A 22,081-nucleotide genomic window follows, 5' to 3' on the forward strand; every position below is an offset into this window, starting at 1 on the left:
TAAAACTCATTCTACATGTATTCCTCTCTCTCTCCCTCCCCATCTCCTCCTCTCTCCCTCTTTCCCTCCCCCTTCCCCGCCCGCAGACAGTTGGTTACCAAGTCCAGTGATTTCTGCACCCCTGAAGGTATTTCAGATTTGTCCCCTCTGTTCTGTCTTATGCCACCTCTTTAGCTTAAGCCCTCATCTTTCTCCCCTAGAGTATTGCTTTCTATCGTGTCCCTTATAGATCTATCCTCCACATCATCCCTAGGTGAAATTTGAAAACATGAAAATCTTTTGGTATTACTTCACCTGCTTGCCTTCCTTCAAGATCAGATCCTGACTCTTCCTGGTCAGGTCCCTCCCGCAGAGTCATTTGCAGTGTCTCCAACCATGCTGTGGACTTCTGTACCTCTGTGTCTTTGCCCCTGCCTTGCCCTCTGCCTAGAGTGCCTTCCATGGCCTCCCCTCCCCTCTGCCTGCTTCTTCACCTGCCTTAGCTGGTACTCCTTCCTCAGGAGGTGTTTCCCCTCTGCACGGCCTTCTCTAACACCCGCCTGACTTAGATGTTCCTCTTCTGTTGTCCTGTACCCTGGATAGCTCCCTCATAGGTGATACAGCCTCATGCTGCATCTGTGGTTTACGTCTGTTTCTTCCATCGGGCTGGGGAAGCATTGAAAGCACAGATTTTGCTTATTCATCTTTATGCCCAGTGGACTTCTTTTGTATACAGGGTTCTTAACAAATACTTACTGAGTAGATGAATGAAATCAGCATATGTCTAGAGACTATTCAGTGTATCCAGTATAGTTTAAATAAACAGTTTAAAAAGCACCATCCCCTACCCCAAGTTCAGTCTTACCTGTCCCTATTACAATTTGAAATCCATAGTGCCCAGTCCTGTAAGTTTCCTGGTTTTACCAGAAGATTTTCGTATCATTTCTTGTCCCTTGGGCTTGTCGATATCAGGAACATTGCAAATACCAGATTTTGTCCCTTGTCTGATAGGACCTGCAGAAGACCGTTTGCTGTGGGTCCCTTTTCGAGATGTTGTGTTATCTGATACACTGACAGGCACACACACAATAATAATATCCCTCCATCTAGCTTGTTCTTTCTCTCTACCCCAGCTTTACCCCCCCGGTTCTAACAGATCTGTTACTATACAGGCATACCTAGGAGATATCGCGAGTTCAGTTTCAGACCACAGCAATAAAATGAATATTGCAATAAAGCGAGTAGCACAAAGTTTTTGGTTTCCCAACGCACATAAAAGTTATCTTTACACTATACTGTAGTCTATTAAGTGTACAATAGTATTATATGTAAAAAACTGTACATACTTTTAAAATACTTCATTGCTAACAAATACTATCATCTGAGCAAACCGTAATCTTTTTGCTAGTGGAGGGTTTTGCCTCAGTGTTGATGGGTGCTGACTGATTAGGGTGGTGGGTGCTAAGGTGCGGGGTGGGGCGGGCTGGGACAGTTTCTTAAAATAAGGCATCAGTGAAGTTGGCCACATTGGTTGACGCTCCTTTCACAAACAATTTCTCTGTAGCAGGCAATGCTGTTTTATAGCATTTTACCCACAGTAAAACTTCTTTCAATATTGGAGTCAATCCTCTCAAACCCTGCCACTGCTTTATCAACTAAGTTTATGTAATATTCTAGATCCTTTATTGGCATTTCAACAGTCTTTACACATCGTTGCCAGAAGTAGATTCCATCTCACGAAACCACTTTCTTTGCTTATCCATACGAAGCAGTTCCTCATCTGTTCAAGTTTTATCATGACATCGCAGCAATTCAGTCACATCTTCAGGCTCCCCTTTTATGCTAGTTCTCTTGCTGTTTGCACCACATCTGCAGTTATTTCCTCCACTGAAGTCTTGAACCCCTCAGAGTCATCCGTGAAGGTTGGGATCAACTTCTTCCAAAATCCTGTTCATGTTGACATTTTGGCCTCTTCCCATGGATCACGGATGTTCTTAATGGTGTCTAGAATGGTGCATCTTTTCCAGAAGATCTTCAAGTTATTTTGCCCAGATCCATCAGGAGAATTGCTATTTATGGCAGCTGTAGCCTTATGAAATGTATTTCCTAAATAATAAGACTTGAAAGTTGAAATTACTCCTTGATCCATGGGCTGCAGAACGGATGCTGTGCTAGCAGGCGTGAAAACAACATTAATCTCATTGTACCTCTCCATCAGAGCTCTTGGGTGACCAGGTGCATTGCCAATGAGCAGTAATAATTTGAAAAGAATCTTTTTCTCTGAGCAGTAGGTCTCAACAGTGGTCTTAAAATATTCAGTAAACCATGTTGTCGACAGATGTGCTGTCATCCAGGCTTTGTTGTTCCATGTGTAGGGCACAGGCAGAGTAGATTTAGCGTAATTCTTAAGGGCCCTAGGATTTTCGGAGTGGTAAATAAACATTGGCTTCAACTTCAAGTTGAAGTCACTGGCTGTATTAGCTCCTAAAGAGCGTCAGCCTGTCCTTCGAAGCTTTGAAGCCAGTCATTGACTTCTCCTCTCTAGCTATGAAAGTCCTGAATGACAGCATCTTCCCAATATGAGGCTGTTTCCTCTACATGGAAAATCTGTTGTTTAGTGTAGACACCTTCATTAATGATCTTACCTAGATCTTCTGGGTAACTTGCCACAGCTTCTACCTCAGCACTTGCAGCTTCACCTTGCACTTTTTCCTTATGGTTATGGCTTCTTTCCTTAAACCTCATGAACCAACCTCTGCTAGCTTCAAACTCTTCTTCTGTAGCTTCCTACCTTCTCTTAGCCTTCATAGAATTTAAGAGAGTTAGGGCCTTGCTCTGGGTTAGGCATTCACAACTTGGCTAACTGTTGCAAGAGGCCTTGCTTTTGACCTATTTTGGCTTTCAACACGCCTTCCTCACTAAGCTTAATCATATCTAGCTTTTGATTTAAGACGAGAGACATGTGACTCTTCCTTTCACTTGAACACTTGAGGCCAGTGTAAGGTTATTAATTGGCCTAATTTCCATATTGTTGTGTCTTAGAGAATAGGGAGGCCCAAGAAAAGGAAGAGAGATGGGCAGGGTGGGGGGGGGGGGTGGGAGTGGCTAGCAAGTGAAGCAGTCAGAGCACATTAAGTTCACTGTCTTATATGAGTACAGTTTATGGTGCCCCCAAATAATTATAAGCAAAGATCACTGATCAGAGATCATCATAACAAATAATGGATAGCACCTAATAACAGATAATGAGAAAGTTTGAAATATTGTGAGAATTACCAAAATGTGACACAGACACACAGTAAGCAAATGCTGTTGGGAAAATGGTGCCAGTAGACTTGCTCAATGCAGGTTTGCCACAAACCTTCAATTTGTAAAAATGAAATATCTGTAAAGTGCAGTAAAATAGGTATGCTTGTACTCTCTACCCGTTAGCTGTACTAAATCTATAAGACTCCAAATGTGATCCTCAAAGAGCCCACTGAGTGGCAGGAAGTCTCTCAAAAAGCAGTCCCATAGTTGGTGACTTCATGTACGTCAGGCTTGGTTTGGGAACTCCACTAGTACAAAGAAAATGGCTGAGAAGTTTGTTTTTTAATGACTCCCCCAGAAGCAGAGCTAGAACCTAAGAGATTTTCCAATCCCTTCTGGGCTCCTGGGCTGGGCATCTCCAGACCCTCTGGAGGGCTGCTTAGTTCTCGTCATTAGGATCTCCAGGGGTGAGGGGCAGCCTCCTCTTATAGCCCACTTCCCTGTTCTGCTACCCTGTCGTGACACTGTTGCCTTTGTTAGTGTCTACTGAACACCTTCTCTGTGCCAGATCCTCGGGAGCCATGAATGAAATACACCCTTGGTCTCAAGACCAGAAGGGCACAGTTGCTATCATGAGCTAATTAAGTGCACTGACAGATGGATGCCCGGTGCTGTAGGAGCCAGTCCCTCCTGATGACTGATGGAGATCTCTCCTCAAACGCAGGCCCAGTTCACCCTGCTCACTCCTCTGCGGGCAAGGAGACTCAGAGGCTCAGTTCCCAACACCATCCACCTACTAAGAAATAGTCACGAGTTATCCATCGGCCTCCCTCTCACAGGATCAACCTCTTCATCATCAGGAAGGTCACTTCTGGGTGCAGGAGATGGTAGGAAGTAGCCCACTCCCTATGTTCCTGCCGGCTGCTTTACAAAGGAGCAGAAGAGCTGCCCTGCCAGGCCATGGTCCAGGGCCCTCCTTTCTGTTACATGCCATTGCAACCCTTAGCAGTCCGTCTCCCAGCTCCCAGAGCAGCCAGGAGGAAAACCAAGCACACCGTTGGCTTTCTAAATACCGCCTTGCTTCCCCCCATGACTCGTATGGGTTTGCATGAGAAGACTTGTTAGGACTATTTGTTCTACAAGGCGGGCCCTCAGATGACCAAAGCCTGGCTCCCTGGGTCGGCCTTAGGGTTAGGGAATCAACTCTTCATACTTGCTACTTACATTAGCCTGTGCAGTTTTACAATTGGTGCTTGGTCTCTGAAGCCTTTTAAGAAGTTTTATTTGAAGACAGTAGTGATGAACCTAATCCCAAATGTAGAGAAAAAAAAAATGTTTCCTGGGAAATGCCTGAGAATTGCCAGGTGTTTTTGTAGAGCCCAGGAAAGAGAGAGGAACAGGGAATGAAGAAAAATAAGAAACAGTAGGAATTTCATACACGTGCTGAGCGTGTGATCAAAGACATGGTCACTGTCTTCGGTAGGAAGGGGCAAGTGGGAAATAGACAAGACAAGGCATGAAAACCAGCCACCTGTCTCTCCTCTGCCACTGCCGCCTTCTCCAGGGCCCTTCCCTAGCTTTTGCTCCTGAGGGACGGTCAGAGGCAGGCTCTGAGGATGGGAGACTGACGTACTGTGTGGGATGGGGCCTCGGATCTCCTTGTCCTTATTTTTCAGGCCTGCAACCCTCCCACGCACCTAACTCAGCCTCCACTATACAGTTGAAGGAACTGGGGCCCAGGGAGTGAGGTGATTTACCCCTTATCTGACAGCCCGTTAGGAGCATGGCCAAGCAGTCATGTGCAGACTTGAAGAAATGGTGTCTTTGTTTCTGGACTTTAAAAGGATATTAAAATGAGAACATCTTACTGGATTGGAAATTTAACAGACTTGAGTGAAAAGATATGTGAAAACATTACAAAGCCAGTGGCGTCCCTAGGTGTGACACAACTGAAAACTAAAGTGTTGGGCAAGTAGGACGTTGTCCTTAGTGTGACTGTACCCCTTCCCTACCCTCTCTGTTGTCCCTGTAGGCCGCCAGCTCACCGGAGCCGAGAGGGCCTCCACGGCCACTGCAGAGGAGACGGACATCGATGCCGTCGAGGCCCCGCTTCCAGGGAATGAGGCCCTGGAGTTCAGCCGAGGTGTGACTGACCTTGACGCGGTAGGGACGGAAGGAGGCTCCCATACAGACTCCAAGGTAAGCCGGAGGTGGCCCACCCAGGTGGTCTGCACGCACACCACCTCCCAGAGCAGTTTGTGTCACAGCCTCAGCCACTGTCGGTCACCTCTTAGCGCCTGCTGGGTCACCTTTAGGGTGAGGCGCTCCCCAGCACCGTGGTGGTTCCAGAGCACGTTTTACTTCCTTTCAGAGGGGCCTGACTTCTAGAGATTCAGTCCCCGTGCGTTGATGCTAGACGCTGCTGCGTGTCAGGATGCCACAGAGCTCATTCCCGATGCGTGCCACCCTCCAGGGTCCCATCAGCACTGGGTCCCCCTTCTTCCCAGTGGAGGCCCCACCTTGAATGGCACCTTGTCGCTGCACAATACCTGTGCATGGCTAATCCTTGCACAATGTGACATGATCCCCGGGGGCTCAGCTGAAGGAGCAGAGTGAGTTAGGTCTGCCTCTGCCTGCAGCTAGGGGTTGTGTGCCTTTGATGCTCCTGGGGAGGCTGGAGATTGGCCTCTTGGAGGTTAGAAACTGCCAGACCACCTCAGGCGTCAATTTCAACCTCGTATCTTATGGGTGAGATGATGGCCGCCCTGAAGGAGTTCCTGATAGGATCCAGGTTAAGAAACTAAGAACCTCCAACCCAAAGACAAAACAACCCCCCCGCACCCCCCTCACCCCTGCCAACAGGAGGAAAATACTGACAAACTCCCCTTCCTGTAGATTCCCTGCCAGTTGCCTGTATCAGGAGTGCCTCTCTTTCCTCACCATGCAATGCCTTTTCTCAAGTGGAAGTCGTTGGGCTAGTTCATCAGAAGGAGAAACCTGTCTCGTTTGAAGGGCAATGCTGTTCCAGATTGTCTGCCTGATATCTTCTTTGGTGCCCAGTTTGTACTCTGCAAGTGGCAAAAGCCCTCTGTCACTGGGTGCTTCCTCTTGCACATCTGAAAAAGGACCAGCAGCAGAGCTGCCAGAAATCAAATTCAACCCTGTGCTTGAATTCTCTGGCTCACAGAAACCATCTTAATGAAAGTGTCCAACTACCAGGAGGGAGACAGGAGGGAAGGGAATAGAAACTGCTTTCCCCTTTCAGAGAGAGGATCTCTCCAGACCATTATCTGTGTCCCGACTTGCTTCCCTGGTGGCTCTCACTGTGAGAGGAGGCCGTGCTGGGCTGGAGCGCCTCCCTCACCTGTGGCCAGCCCAGGAGAACCCTGCAGAGCCTGGAAGAGGGAGCCCTAAGAACACAACAAAGTAAAGGTAGAAGCCGCCCCGTAGTGGGGTGGTAGGTAGCTATCTTTCATAGAGACAGATCCCTCTAAGTCCAGAACCTCAAGTGACTCAACAACATAGTGTAGTTGGAAGCTATGGGCAAGTGATAGGATGATCTCAGCTGCCTGGTCTCCCATCACATGGCATTAGTAACTCAGGTGTCCAGATAGGGTTTTCTGACTCTGTGGTCCCAGCCCAGGCCATCAGATCATCATCTCCTCTGTGGGAGTCTATCCACATTTCCACTGAAGACGTAGCATTGTGGCTTCCCGGGTGGCACAGTGGTTAGGAATCCGCCTGCCAATGCAGGGGACGCAGGTTCCAGCCCTCGTCCGGGAGGATCCCACATGCCGCGGAGCAGCTAAGCCCGTGCGCCACAACAGTAAGCCTGCACTCTAGAGCCTGAGAGCCACAACTTCTGAGTCTGTGTGCCACAACTACTGAGCCCACGTGCCACAACTACTGAAGCCCACGTGCCTAGAGCCCGTGCTCTGGAAGGGAGGCCACTGCAATGAGAAGCCCGCACAATGAAGCGTAGTCCCGCAACTAGAGAAAGCCCACGCACGGCAATGAAGACCCAGTGCAGCCAAAAAAAAAAAAAAAAAAGACGTAGCATTTCCAGCTCTTGGTTAAAAGTGGGCCATTTCACCCCACCCTCCTACACGCTAAAGGTAGAGTGAGGCTCCTACAGGTGGCGCCTGCCCAGGGTCACGCCGTGTCTCCTCTTCTCCACCAGGTCTCAGCCCGCCCCCAGGAGCCCATGCTGACAGCCTCGCCCAGGATGCTTCTTCCCTCTTCTTCCTCGAAGCCCCCGGGCTTGGGCGCGGGCACGCCGCTGTCCACCCAGCACCAGATGCAGCTCCTCCAGCAGCTCCTCCAGCAGCAGCAGCAACAGACACAAGTGGCTGTGGCCCAGGTTCTCCTCAGCCTCCTCCCTACTTCGCAGGCTCCACTCTCATGGGCTTGACGCGCCTTCCTTAGCGAGGGGCACAGGGCAGGTTTACAACCTAGCGAGCTGTGAGGGATGGCTCCCGCTGTTGGGTCGTTGCTTGTTGAGCAGTGGGGGCGGCAGGGAGGGGAGAGATGGGGGACGCGGTAGAAATGGGAAGAAGTGTTTTGGCTTCCCGTGTACCCCCGCTCTGAGTTGGGCTTGGCTGGCTTGGCTGGATGTTGTTGGATAATGATTTGAACTTACTAAGGAATAAGATGCACATAATTTCACCCTTCCTTTCCTACCTTCATTTGCTGGTGTTTGGGGTGGGAAGGGACGCCTCTGGAGTCAGGACAGATGTGACTTTGTGATACCACTCTTAAAAGAGTTTAAAGTGTGAATTTGTCCCAAACACCCTTGCAGAAGCCACCACCCTGGAAACCTCGTCCATAGGGATTTCCATGCCTCTGTTAGTCATCTACGCATTCCAGGAAGGATTTTTTTTTTTTTTTTTAAAGATTTCTCCAAGCAGAATTTGATACCATACTGGCCTGGAGTTCATTATATTGGGATTTAACTGACAGGAACGTAGGCATAGCATTTGAGCCATAATGAGAAGACTTGGCTTAGATTTCAGGAGCCAAGTGCTGTGTGAGCCCTGAAGACGTGTTGCGCTGCTGCTGCCTTAGAAAGGAGGGGTGAGCTGATTTCCCTGCTGCTTTTAGCAGGGATGCCTCTCGCTTGCTTTCTGTGCAGGGCATGGTAGAGTCCACATCTTCCTTGGAACTAGTGAGTCCGAGCTTCATCTTCTCTATGGGCCATCGGGGAAGAGTGAAGACACAATCATTTGTACCGTTTACAGGCTGAATTCTGTGGTAGGAGTCAGACAGGGTGAGGACCTGGGTGGGTAGATGCAGACAGTGAGGAGGAAGGTGGGGTCTTCAGGCTTTGGAGAGTTGGTGAGAGATCGGGAAAGGCAGCTCTATGCATCGACATTCTATGTCTGGTCAACCAGGCTGGCCTTCTGCGTTCTTGAATGAGAACACGAAGACTTCTCTAGGGAGCTCTTATCGATCCTCATCGTTTCTTCTCCTTACTCGTCTCATGACCCTTGGGTGGAGTGAACCACCCAGGCGGAGCCGTCCTTTCCAACACATACCCCTTGAGGAAGCATCCAGCAGCCTACCCAGAACGATGCAATGACTTGGGTCTTGAGAAGACCTTCTTTGTAACAGTCTCACCCTGACCTGGGCCTGAGGCCCAGCCTCATGGGTGCCTTTTGCAGCCAGGTTTCAAGAGAGTAAAATCAGTAGGGCGCTGCTTCCAAGGGATTTGAACCTTTTTAAAAATCCAGACCATGAACCCAAAAGGATGTGTGCTAATTCTAGGAGGATTCGCAGGTGTTCCCAAAACAGCAACAAAGAGGAGGAATGTCATTAATGGCTTCTTATATTTGGGGGAAAAATCATCGCCTTTTGTCAGATAACACAGTTCATCTCCTCTAGTTACTAACGGAGTGGCTGTCCCGAGAATCCTCTCCTCCCAGGTGTGACGGCTGACAGGAGCAGAAAGCCGGCGTGCTGCAGCACGGGGCCGTTCAGCAACTCATGTCATTTCCAGAGTTTCCCGTTAAATATAAATCCATCCTCCAGCCATGATACTTTTCTCCTTCAGCATATCCATTGCCAAGTAATTATTATTTATCTAAGAATGGGCTTGATGCGTATTCATGGTGAATATTACCGGAGAGGCATTTGAATGTGAACTCACTGCTTAATACTAAAGAGAAACTATTTGCACATGTACAGTCTGCACAAGAAGAGTGTTGAGGCAGTTAACGTACTCAGCGAAGCCACAAGACCTGTAAGTCTCCCACAGTCAGGATGAAAGCCTAAGAGCGGGTCTCTGGCCCAGAATCAAGCATCTGTCTCAAGCAGGCGTCACTGCCCTGGCCCTATTTTAATTGCCTCTGTCCTTGAAGACAGTGAAGCTAGGAGAGGGGAAGAGCATGGTTCCAGTTGCAGTTCACTTGATGAGCCTCTCTCAGTTCCAGCCACTTCCACAGGCTGGACACCCTCAGCCTCTCCTGCACTTGGAGTCTGTTGATTATAGTTGGTGGTGTCCTGGTTGAGTCTCAGTTCAGGCAGTGACATGATTGAAAGGCCACCAGAGTGCATCAGTATCCCACATGGATGAAATGACTTGGGGTAGGGTCGTAGACTTCTAAAATCTTCAGGTCAGACAGCACCTTGAGGTCTTCAGAGAGCTTCTGGAGCAGACTCCTCTGCCCTTCTCTACCTTCCTCATAAGCAGTCTCTTCAGTTTGCCCCTTCCTTTGCTGCCCGGGAATGAAGCAGCCGTATTATTGTAACCTCTCAACTGGCTTTCAGCTCCCCTGTCCTCCGGACCAATTCAGTCCTAAACCAGCCTTCAGCGACAGGCTTCTCTGCGTGTTCCTCTCCCACTCTCTTTGTAGCATTTGATCCAAGGGCTTTTTATTAGTATCCATATCTTTGGGTATAAACGATATAAGATACATAGGTGGACTAATAGATAGGTCTTCTTGACATCTTTCATGCATTTAAAACATATCAAATCTGGCATACGTGGTTTCTCTGCACAGTGTCCAGTATGAGGTCAACTTTTACTTGTTCTGTCAGACTCTACTGCCGTCAAACTGCAAGGTTTCTTTCTTCGTTAAACTACCAGCAGTCCTCAGAATTCCAATGGGTAATACTGTGATCTCAGCCCTTCAGTGGGAACATATTTTCCTTTGCTCTGGGGGCATCCAAGTCCTCCTGTGTGGCTCCCGAGAAGAGCTAAGGATAAAGATAGTTTCTTGCAAACAGGTGCACTCTTGGGGTCCCTTGTTGCATGATTTATGCCCCTCTCCCCCATTTATTCTCACAGGCCAGTCTGGTTCTACTGTTATCAATGGGGCTAGGCTTAGATCTCCTTCACAGCATTCTGATTTGGCCTGAGACCTCAAGATCTCTCCCAGCCTCTCCCTAAATTGGTTCAGAGCTGACCTAGAAAGGGCCTGTCCTGGCCTTAAAGGTACCCAGGCGAAGGTGTCGCTCAGCTGCCTCTTAAGCATTTCTAGATTAGATATCAGTGTGTAAATAGTGAACCCCAAGCCCTTTGGACCACTTTCCCGAACCCAGCATGAGGCTTGCCTGGCTGCACTAGCTTCCTGCTTTTAGATGGACCAGAAGTTCAAGGGTGCGAACGAGAGTATAGCCAAGCCTTGAACCAAAGCTGGGATGTAGCTGGCGCCCGCATGGCCACGGGCTGGGCCCACACAGCTCCAGAATTGATCCAGGCACTGTGGCTGACTGGCAACAGTTAAGTAGGCCAGGCTCCTTCACAGTTTGCCAATTCCTGGCCTAGCTCGTGGGGAAAATGTTATACCGCAGCTCAGTGTTGCTATGTAAAGATTTCTCCTCTACCTGTGCCACTTGCACTTGTTCTGAGACAAGTGGTTGGTTACCTGTGCTTCGCAACTGTGTATGCCGTAGTTAGAGGAACAGCGCTAAAACCCCTCCACACCCCGCCGAGGCCCTAGTTTTAGCATCTGGCCTCGTGGCTTCCCCCAGTCCCCAGCGCCCTGGGTGCACTGCCCAGGTCCCCTGCCTTGTGCATGCTGAGACAGCGCTGCCTGCCTCCGCTTGTGTGTCCGGTGTGTGTGTGGGCAAATCGCTCTGGTTCTCCTCACTGCCATTTCCATGTGCCTGCCGCTCCCTAACTTCAGCCTGGGCCTGCCCGCACTTCTCGCGGAGGAGCTGGAGTCCAGGCAAGTAGGCTGGAGAGCCAGTGGGCAGTGGTCTGGTGTTGCTGGGTGGGTTGAGGGTGGGTATCTGAGTTTTGGGAAGTGGCACCCCAGCTGGAGGGCACAGGGTCGAACTTACGCTTGTAGTGCTGTGGCAGGAATGCAGAACTGGACACCGCCCTCCAGGCGTGGCCCTCCTGCGGACTTAGATCGTGACCAGAATAAGTCCTTGCCAAAGACCACACAGCTCTGGAAAGGCCAAGCTAACTCCTACCTTTCCAGAAATTGATATGGCCTACCTTTGCAAAAGGTGTCCGATGCTTTAAGAGTGTGCTGAGTACAAATAAGTCCCGCCTGGTAGGGAAGAGGCGGTGTTACCTGCTCCTGTTGCGCCATGGAGAAAGTGAGCACACAGCTGTAGCTGACTGCCCGAGCCAAGGCTGAAAATAATGCTGCCTCATTTTGGTGCTTCGGGGCCAGGCCCACATATGCAAAACACAGGGACTATTAAATTGCCTCACATTTAAAGGAAGTCTTGGCTGTTTTGTCCCAGCTTGGCCTGGTCTGGGTTCTCCTGTGATGTGCAGACTGCTGCAGCGACAGGTCGGAGCCGTATGCCTGCTGCCACTTTTGATGGCTGCAGGAGCGGAAGGGCTCGTCAGCGCCGGGTTTAGGCGGCGGCGGCAGCGTGTGCGTTCTCATTCCCAGGGTTTGAAAATGCCCGAAATGTTATAACTACGTTTGCAAGACTAAAATTCTTATTTAATCTGGCACGAGGAGGACTCAAACACTGCATTTTTCATGGTGCTGAGTGCCAGTGGATTTGGGATGAAAGCTTTTGATGCAAGGGTCGTCTTTTATGTACTGATGGTACCTCCACCACTAGAATGGTTACCTGCAAAAGAAACTTCCAATTTGTTTTTCCCCTGGCTTCTGCAGGAGGGAATTCCTCTTTTGTTCCCAGTCCTAATTCTCTGACTTCCCAGTGGAAATCTAGAGATGTTCTTCAGTGAGCCTTTAGTGAATGGCCCCTGGTACTGGCCACTCCATACGCCTGGATGTGAAATCACAGACTGTCCGAGCCTCTAGCCAACCCTCTCAGTTGAAAGATGGAGAAAGGGAGGTCCAAGTAGAAGTGAATTACCTGCAGTTGCATAGGGAGTAACCAACAGACTCAAGTGTTCCAGCTTCCGTTGGGATGTTCAGATGTGGGGTTCAGGCACCTGAGTCTGTAGCATGTGTGTGCAGGGAACCCTCCAGAGATGCCAGTTAGTGGTAGGCAGGATTCTCCACGTTTTCTGTTTACATGCATTGAAAGCTTTGTTCCACATTTATGCCTAATGTTTCTGTTTTTGTTCCAAAGAAAATAGAAAATGGATAATTAGCAATTCTGTCTGCTCGGTACATTCCTTTCAATGATACTCTTAGTTGGAATAAGTTACATTACTTGCAGGTAGAAGGTTAAGGTTGGCCTTTCCTCTGGGGGCCCTTCTGGGGGTGGGTTTCCCACAGCAACTGTCCTGTTTCTCAGAAGCAACAGGATCTGGGGCACTCTCGGGTGAACTACCTCCATGCCTCAGTTTCCAGGGAAGATAGAGGCTTAATAGCCATCCACCATCTGATATCCAGATTGAAATATTATTGCCACTCTCTTCTCCGTTCTCACCCTTCTCTAGATCTCTCTTTAGATTATCTGAGGCAACAGATGAGGCTGATTTCTGGACCAAAGTATCAGTTCTGTCCTTAGCAGCACCCGGTGGAGAACAGATTTACTTTAGATTCCTTAGGCATCCTCCCCCCCACCCCCGAGGGAAAGATCGGCCTCATCTTGGGAGCCACTAATGGAAAGTGGCAACTAATCTCATTAGTGGCCCCACTTAGAGGCAGAGCCAACTGTAGGATCAGGTCCTTAAATCCGGGCAGCGGGAGAAGCAGCCGCTGCATGCAAGAGTATGGTCTCCGAGTGCTGGCTGCTGGGAGGGCTGGCAGGACCCTGAGTCAGGCTTGGCCAGACGGTGGGGCGGACATGGTCTTTTACTCCCTGATAGAACGTGAATCTCTTTGGAGCGGATTACGCTTCAGAAATCCAGAGCATTTGTTGTCTGAGCCAGAGAATTGGCTTTTCCAGTTCCTTCCTTCTCTCTCCTCCGCTCCTGGTTGCAGCTCTCCCACCCTGCTCACCCTGACTCTGTGTCTTTATCCACACCATGTTTTCGGTTCAAGAAAATGCTCTTTCCCACACGCCTTGGTCCAGGCCACCAAATTCATCAGCTGTGCTTGTTCAGGGACCTTCAGAAACCCTCCTAGAGACCCCTTTATCCACTTCTTAGCAGAAAAATCACGTATGTGTAAATATTGTCATCGTCTCGTGACTCAGTTTCTTCAAACCAGGGTCCTGACAGAATCACCCCACCTCTCCTCCCACTGAATTGTATCCCCACACCCAGATTGCACACGAAGAGCAGACCCTACTGGGCCCTGAGCATTCGGGGTATGCCATTGCCAGGTGCTCTACCATGAGAAGGCGAGAGGTGATGAGGGTCCCCCTCTTCTCATAGAGGGCGTCTCTGTAAAGCTGTTTACCTCAGCCCTGCCGGGGTTGCTGGATGAGGCCCTGTTATGAGTCAGTCAGCAAACGTTTGACATTTGCCAGGTATGAAGCATGCTCCCGGGTGCCCTGAGAAATAAAAAGGGAACGGAAGGTCAGGGAAGGAAGCTGACACCCACCCACAGATGTGGAAACACAGACCATGACAGCCATTTCACTGACTTAGAAAGGGCATGTGTAGGGCTTCCTATTTCTCACGGTATTTGGATGCGAGGAAGGGAAAAGGGAAGATTGCAGAGGGTTTACTGTGACACTGTTCTCAGCTAGTGGGTCAGTATATCAGTTTTTGGTTTCGTTTTTTAAAAGACAAGATAAGAAAAACGTACCTGCCTCAACACAGCAGTAATGTTAGCTGTCAAAGGAGTTCCGACAGGGATGGAGCAGGGGGCAGGGTCTGGGACCCAACTCTTTCCTACCTTTTGCTCGTGGTGTGGGGCTCTGAGTCGTACACGAGTGACACATCGTGGCCCTCACTCAGGACAGAGAGAGAGCCAGCGAGCAGCTTCTTTCGGCTTCTCCTCTGAATTGCAAGCCCGGGTGCCCATTTTGCCCGGGGCAGGGCTTCTTTGTCTTGAATTGAAGCTGGAAGGTGTCTCTGGTCCTGGCCGTCCACCAGTGACTCGCGTTTGCATTCACGTGCCTCCCTTCTCTCTGTCCTGTCTTCTCGCTGTCTCCTCTGCCTCCTCCTCCCCTGCAGGTTCACTTGCTGAAGGACCAGCTGGCTGCTGAGGCTGCGGCGCGGCTGGAGGCCCAGGCTCGCGTGCACCAGCTCCTGCTGCAGAACAAGGACATGCTTCAGCACATCTCTCTGCTGGTGAAGCAGGTGCAGGAGCTGGAGCTGAAGCTGTCGGGACAGAACGCCAGTAAGCCGGGGCCCTGCCCAGCCTCACCTCCGTGGGGAAGCTCTGGAACCACATGTTCTCTTCCCTAAAGCTTTTTGGTGGTGCTTTATTGGACCCCTGACCTGACCTGGTATCCCAGCAGAAAACAAAGGCAGCTCTGTTTGTCCCATTCGTACATTTCACGGAGTTACAAAAGGGCAGGGCCAGAGAGGGGCTTGGCTGCCTTCTAGCCCAGTGCCCAGACTTGACCTTGAAAGGCCCCGGGAGTCACGACCACATGTTCACCCAGCCTCTCCTCGATGGGGGCCCGGGCTCTTTACACGTAAGCTAGGGCTGCCCGTTTCTTTCTCAGAGGGCTTTTCCCATTGAAACACGCTGAGCACCTATGGTGAATCGTGGTCTCTGTGAGCTCTGCAGGAGACATCGAACTGTTTAGTAGTTTACTCTCCCCGCACTATTTGACAACTCGGCAGCGTAGAAAAGGCTGGCAGCAGTCCGTCTATTTAATGGATAAGGCAGAGGAGTAAACTGTGGCCAGCTAGCTCTGCTGATGAGTGGCAGAGGTTGCCTGGCTCCCAGCCTGCCTCTACTCCCAGCCACCCCCAGGCTGCACTGAGAAGTACTAGAAGACAGCGTGTCTCCACGCCTTCCTCCTGAGCTTGTCCCTGGGTTGTCTGCTGCTCTAAGTGTGCGCTGGCTGTGGACCAATATCCGTTGATCGTATACATAATCTCATTTAATCCCTATAGTGGTAGGTGGTGCTGTGCCCATTTTACAGATGAGGAAACGGACTCAGAGAGGTTAAGTAACCAGCCCACAGTTTCAGGCCTAGCAAAGTGTGGAGCCCAGATTCAGACCCAGGTCTAATGCTTTCCCTGTTATACCAGTAGTTCTCCCAAACGATCCTGTGAGCTTTTTAAAAGATGGATATTCCCAGATCCAACCCACAGAGGTTCTGCATTGGTAGATCTGGGGCAGGGCTGATAACTCTGTGTTTCTAAAGTGGCCCAAAGTTACGGATTGGGAACCACTGTACTTCACCGCTCTGAAAGCCCCTCTGGATTTTTATTTTTGTTTATCAAGGCCCTGTTGTATTCCAATTAATGCCAATTTACAAGGTTGCACCAAGTGTTACTACATGCTTTTAAGGTAGCTCTTCAGTTTGTACCTTCTTCCTACCACACACCCCATTCAAGGCGTCCACGGGCCTCACCAGCTGATCATGGGCTTATCGTTGCCCTGCCCTTACCACCTCCCCTGAGCTCGTCCCCTTCAGCCTGGCGTGTCTGTGCTGTGTGGGGTGGAAGGAAGAGCTGAAGAGCCCCTGTGAGGGTTCGCTCAACTGGCCAGGGACCTGGGTGGGCCAACGGTGGCTTCCAGACCAAGCACCTTGCTAATGTCACCCCCTCCCCCTCTTCTCCCCCCACTCCAGTGGGCTCCCAGGATAGCTTGCTGGAGATCACCTTCCGCTCTGGAGCTCTTCCCGTGCTCTGTGACCCCACGACCCCGAAGCCAGAGGACCTGCACTCGCCACCCCTGGGCGCGGGCTTGGCCGACTTCGCCCACCCAGTGGGCAGCCCCTTAGGTAGGCGCGACTGCTTGGTGAAGCTGGAGTGCTTCCGCTTTCTCCCGCCCGAGGACACCCCGCCCCCTGCTCAGGGTGAGCCGCTGCTGGGCAGCCTGGAGCTCATCAAGTTCCGAGAGTCAGGCATCGCCTCGGAGTACGAATCCAACACGGACGAGAGCGAGGAACGCGACTCGTGGTCCCAGGAGGAGCTGCCCCGCCTGCGGAACGTCCTGCAGAGGCAGGAGCTGGGCGACAGCCTGGACGATGAGATCGCCGTGTAGGTGCTGTGGTGCTAGCAGGCGGAGGCCGTGGCCGAGGTGTGGAGGGGCCAAGTCTGGCGGCTGCCCGGGTAGGGGCTGCCGGCGAATGCGCACTGCTGAGGATACCCGGGGGCCCCGAAGCGTTTACAGTTTCAGAAAAGGATTAGGGTTTTGCTTTGGAGGGTCAAGTGGGGAAGACATTGGATTCCCAGAAGTGAATCAGGTCCTGCCTCCTGCTTGCGACTACTGGGTGGGTGGGGGTTGGGCAAGGGGCCTCTCGGAGCCCATGGCTTTGGGAGAGGGTCCCTCTTGAGGACCACCAGGCTGCTGAAGGACCTGCTCCCTGCCCGCTGCATCATCAGGCTCCCCTGCTCTGTCGTGTGATGCCCCCTCGCCCCCCCCCCCCCACTTCTGTGGTCCCGACTATGAAGGGAAGCCATCGGTACCTTCTCAGGTACTCTGTGTTTGGATATCAGGATGCTACCAGTTGCCTAACTCTCCCCGACCTTCGTGGGAGGAATTCCTTCTCTAGGCCCTTGCAAAGATTGTAGAGGTCGAACGCTCAAGGCTGAAAGACAGGGTAGTCCTTTCAGTGTGAATGTGGAATTGGGGTGTGTCACATCGCGGGGATAAGCTTTCAGATGAATTGGATCCAATCACTTTCTCTAGGTGGGCTTCAGGTGTTGCTCCTGAGGGAGACTGGGAGTTGACTGTCATTCAGGCCCTTGCCGTGAAAGCCCGTGGGGAGGACAACGTCTTGCCTGCCCCAGATCACTTAGGTCTGATTCCTCAGTGTGGATGCCCTGCCCGCCGCCTGCCTGCAAGTCCAGCTCATCCACGTGGAGGCTGGAAAGCTGCCCTGTCTCCCCTGTGTCCTGCCTCAGGGGCTGTGCCAGCTGAAGCCTTTGTAGCACTCTTGCCTCTACAAAAGCCTCAGAGACCCGGAGCCCCCAGCCTTACCTCTCAACCTGTCCCTTCCACTGCGCAGTAGTGATCAAAAAAAAAAAAAAAAAAAAAAGCAGAGACTGGTAGCTGAGACCACTCAAGTCCACTCTTCAGAATCACTGCCACTTAAGTCAGAAACGATAGTCACTTTGCCCTTGACCTGTCTCCCTGTGGATGCATGCCTCAAGCACACCTGTAAAAAGTGCCAGGTGCAATTCTCTTACCATCCAGGCCTAGAGATTACCACCTGGTACAGTGAGCTGATTGGGGCAGGGAAGGCTAGCTTACTTGTCCTTGGTTCCAATAAGGCCCTAAGTGGCTGTTAACAGATTTAAAGGTGCCTGAAGAGAGAGCTGAGACATGCTAGTGCCAAGTGTTGGGGAAATAAGACTTTATCTTGGACAGCAAACCACAGACCCAGACTGCAATATTATTTGGGGATCAGTTGGTAAGGATGTGGTTGCAAAGTTGAGCTCTTCAAGCCTAACTTGGGTTTATAAAATATAGAAGTGAAAGTGCAGATCTTTTCTTATAGCTACAGTTGGATTTCTTCTAGACCAGAAAGTCCAAATTAAGGAAATAAATGTAGCTTTGTGTTAGCCTTCCTTGGTGCACGAGGGTGTCAGTGGAATGGGACGGGTGCGTGTGTGTGTGCATGTGTGTACACGTGTGCTGGCATTGACACACACGTGTGAGGGAAGGTGTATACGTATGCATAGGCTTGTGAGAAGTGACCAGAGAGAAGAGAATGGGAATCTCCAGGGTGTTTGAATCAACAGTAGATTTGTGTTCTTTTCCTAATGTGCATTTGGTTGGAGAGAGGTGGTCCTGTTTTTGTTATACTTCCTGATTAATCATTGGACGTAGGTCCAGATACACAGGGAAGGAAGAACCATGAAATCGAAGGAGAGAGGTTAGGAGTCCGGTTTGCCTGAGCCTCTCTAGCTAGCTTACAAAATCCTACCCAGACTTCCTTGAGTGTGGGACCTCTTAGCTCCTTAGAATTTGGGGTGTTCAGGGGAGTGGAAGGTCTGGCTTCTCCAGGCCCACTGCCTGCAAGCAGGGGCTGAGGACAAAGCCAGAGGCCAGTGGATTAGGTGTGTGGAATGTGGTAGGAGGAGGCTTCTTTGGGATGGAGAGAAGAGTGGGTGGGGGGCATAGTTTCTAAAAGGGTCTTGAAAACCTTGCCAAGGGAAGGAAGAAAGGAGACGGTGGAGAGGTTGAAGAATTGGAGAGACTAGTTCTATGTACCGCTGACTTGGGACCCATTTAAGACCCTTGCCCTCGGGGTGCCCCGCAGTGGTTTCCACCCACCTCGGCCCCATTCTTTCCCCAGTTCAGGCCCTCCTTGGAGCGCTGGTTTGTGTGTTGGCATCCCACACCAGCGCGCACTAGGTGTGTTGGAGGTGAAGGAGACAAAGGACAGATCTAGGGGCCTTGAAGGGTCACCAGCCACTGGGAAGGAAAGGGAATGTTGCAGACCTGATCTCCGAGCAATGTCACCCTGTCCTCCTCTCTCCTTGCTTCTTGCTCTGCTAACTCAACTCCTGCCCCCCTCTTTTTCATCCTTCTACTCTGCCCCGTATGGAGGACAAGTGGACACCAGGGGCGCCTCCCTTACTGTACCTGCCCCAGCCTTTCCTGGGTGCCAGCAGACTCTTGGGTACACGAGGCTCCCACAGTTGCGGAGCCAGGAAAGAACTTCTCTGCACAGGATGGACTGTATATTGGGACTGAAAATCATATTCCTGCTTATACCAATGCTGTCTATAAAGCCTCTTCATAGCCTCACTTCTCTCAACTCTCATTTAGGGGTTGTATTCCTTTTATTTTCTCTCTGCCTGACTGCTTCCTCCCACTCTGCCCCCTCCCCCTGCGCCCTCTACTTCCTAAAACTGTGTGGCATTAACTCTGTTGGATCAACTCTCTGGGAAAAGATTCTGTTCATGTTAAGTGCACTTACTCCCTGGATGTTGTCACTAGTCTAGTGGCTTTTGCTAAATAAACCTTTCTTGTTTCTAAAAGCTTTTCCATTGTCTTTTCTTGCCTTTTCTATTCCACCTGCTCCTTCCCCCACCCGCCTCCCAACTTCCCGAGCCCGGTGGCATCAGCTCTGTGACGCACCATTCCCGAGGGTGTGTGGTGTTTAGAAAGAACTCGTGTGTTCCTTCAAGCAGCGGGGGAAGGTGGTGCCTTCAGGGGCAGTTGATTCAGACCAGCCTTGCAGGATCGGGCTGTACCAACGGTTCTTATCCAAGGGCGAGTTCGCTCCCCCAAGGGCTGGATGTTCGGTGACGTCTGGAGACGTTTTTGGTTGTCACAACTCGGAAGGAGGCTATTGACACATAGTGGTTGGAAGCCAGGGATGTTGCTAAATATTCTACAGTGAACAGAACAACCTCGCCACAAAGAATTATCCAGCCCAAAATGTCAGTAATGCCTAGGCTATACCCGTTTTTTTTTTTTTTGGACTCTCCCAAACCCCAGGTCTTTTCAAACTCCAGACATCACTGGACTATACTGGCGGCAGCAGCAAGTTTTGAGTGCTTGAAAAAGTACATCATAGATATTTTCAGATATAACTAAGATCATCAAGATTATAAAATTTCACTGACTCCCCGACTAAATGTCTGAAATATGTAGTTGGTAGGTTTCTGGATGGGCCCATTCCAGGAATGTCCATAGTGGAGGCAAACAGACTTCTTCCCACACCTGCCTAGAAGGGTTATGGTGTCACTGACACACAGCTCAGCAGAGGAGGCCTGACTCGTTGAGGTGTGGGCTTTCCTGCAGGGAGTAGAAATGAAAGGGGAGGAGGGATGCCGGCAGAGAGGATGTTAGAGAAATACGGAGCTGCAGGATCTCGCAAAACCCACATCGTGAAAACCAGGCTCCCCTGACTGGAACGCATAGCCATTTTGAAGGCAGAGGTCTTGTTAAACCTGATACTTTGGTAGGCCAGGCCTGAAGGAAAGTTGGAGGGTCAGATCAACCAGGGTTACACATATCCTCTGCCCTTTTCTGGCTGAGTGAACTGAACTGAGCCTTATTTTCTTATCTGTAAAATGGGAATGCAACACACCACATAAGGCTATAATGAAGAATAGATGCGATGGTATTTTAGAAGCACCCAACAGAATGCCTGGCAGTGGCCCAGGGCACAGTACAGTTTACCCCCTCATTAACTGGGTGGGGGGGGGGGCGGCGTGTTTGTTCTGCTCGGTGCAGTTGTGCTCTGCGTGCATTTTCTGCTGTGCGGAAACTATTCAGAGCTCTGTACTGAGAAAGCTACTGGGGTCATAATGACCCTACGTTAAATGTGAAAGGTGGAAAGTACCCTGTCCTTAGGGAGAAGACGCTAAATTCTCGCACCTGCCAGGCCATGATTAGCGTGTGCTGTGGCCCTTGGGCTCAGTCCCTGGCCTTTGGGTGGATTTCTCTCTCTCTCTCTCCTTTTTTTTTTTTTTTTTTTTTTTTTTTTTTTAAGCTGTGCTCTGTGCCCATGATGTGGATGCCCTGGAGGAGGGAGTGAGGGCTGGGCAGAGGGAGAGAGACCAGATGAGGAGTGATTCCACGCCTGGTCCTGCCACAGACCATGCTGAGACTGCGACCGGTCTCCTCAAGTCCATTCCGTGTCCCCCTCCTTGTACTCCCTCAGGAGCCCTGTCAAGGGGACACACGTTCATAGCAGCGTCTGTAAGGAGAAGCCTCCGGGGGCTCCGGTGGCCTTTCCATTTAGGAAAGCAGGAGCTCAGAGTGAGGACTAAAGACTTGCCAGAGTCACTCATCTGCTCCCTCCGGGAACCGGGCCCTGGAAGCAATGGAATAATGTCAGGGCTGCCTGAAGACCACCCTGCCCCTCAGTGAGTGGGTGGGACCCTGCATGTCCTGGCTCCCAGGCCAGCTGGAGCCTGCAAATCAAGTAGACTCTGGGACTCTGACTTAGTGGGTAGAGGGTGAGGGAAAGAGTGGGGAACTGGATGCAGGACTGGGAGTGCTCTCACAGCAAGGGACTGGTGTGTGATGGGGGTGTGAGCCAGCCTGTCTCTCACAAAAGAACCACCAATGATATTTTTTTTTTTTTTTGCGGTACGCGGGCCTCTCACTGTTGTGGCCTCTCCCGTTGTGGAGCACAGGCTCTGGACGCACAGGCTCAGCAGCCATGGCTCACGGGCCCAGCCGCTCCACGGCATGTGGAATCTTCCCGGACTGGGGCACGAACCCGCGTCCCCTGCATCGGCAGGCGGACTCTCAACCACTGTGCCACCAGGGAAACCCCCACCAATGATATTTTAGCAGAACAGTGATAAGCAGAAGCAGCTCGGCCAAACTATAAAGTGGGGCTTCGGAAGACTTAAGTATGTGACCCCTGGAAGGGTAAGGGGAGATCCTCCACCCTAACCCATTGGCCAAGCAGTGGGGAAGCAGACACAAGGGGAGGGTTGGTGCCAGGGTCCCAGAAAGGAAATGCCCCCTTGCAGTGAAAG

The 22,081-nt window shown here is 50.8% G+C and overlaps 1 protein-coding gene across 4 annotated transcripts in view; it reads left to right on the top strand.

The window, feature by feature from the left end:
* LOC132438904 (carboxyl-terminal PDZ ligand of neuronal nitric oxide synthase protein) overlaps positions 1-22,081 on the top strand; it is a 304,583-nt gene that overhangs the window by 271,842 nt on the left and 10,660 nt on the right. For 3 of the 4 annotated variants that reach the window (XM_060033208.1, XM_060033215.1, XM_060033224.1), the window contains 4 exons: positions 5,261-5,427; positions 7,409-7,588; positions 14,678-14,843; positions 16,255-16,407. In XM_060033208.1, coding sequence (XP_059889191.1) covers positions 5,261-5,427; positions 7,409-7,588; positions 14,678-14,843; positions 16,255-16,407 — 666 coding nt within the window. Of the gene's footprint in view, positions 1-5,260; positions 5,428-7,408; positions 7,589-14,677; positions 14,844-16,254; positions 19,669-22,081 lie in introns of those variants that run through there. The other variant, XM_060033230.2, reaches the window with a different exon arrangement.

This window comes from Delphinus delphis, chromosome 1, assembly GCF_949987515.2.
Source record: "Delphinus delphis chromosome 1, mDelDel1.2, whole genome shotgun sequence".
NCBI lineage: Eukaryota > Metazoa > Chordata > Mammalia > Artiodactyla > Delphinidae > Delphinus > Delphinus delphis.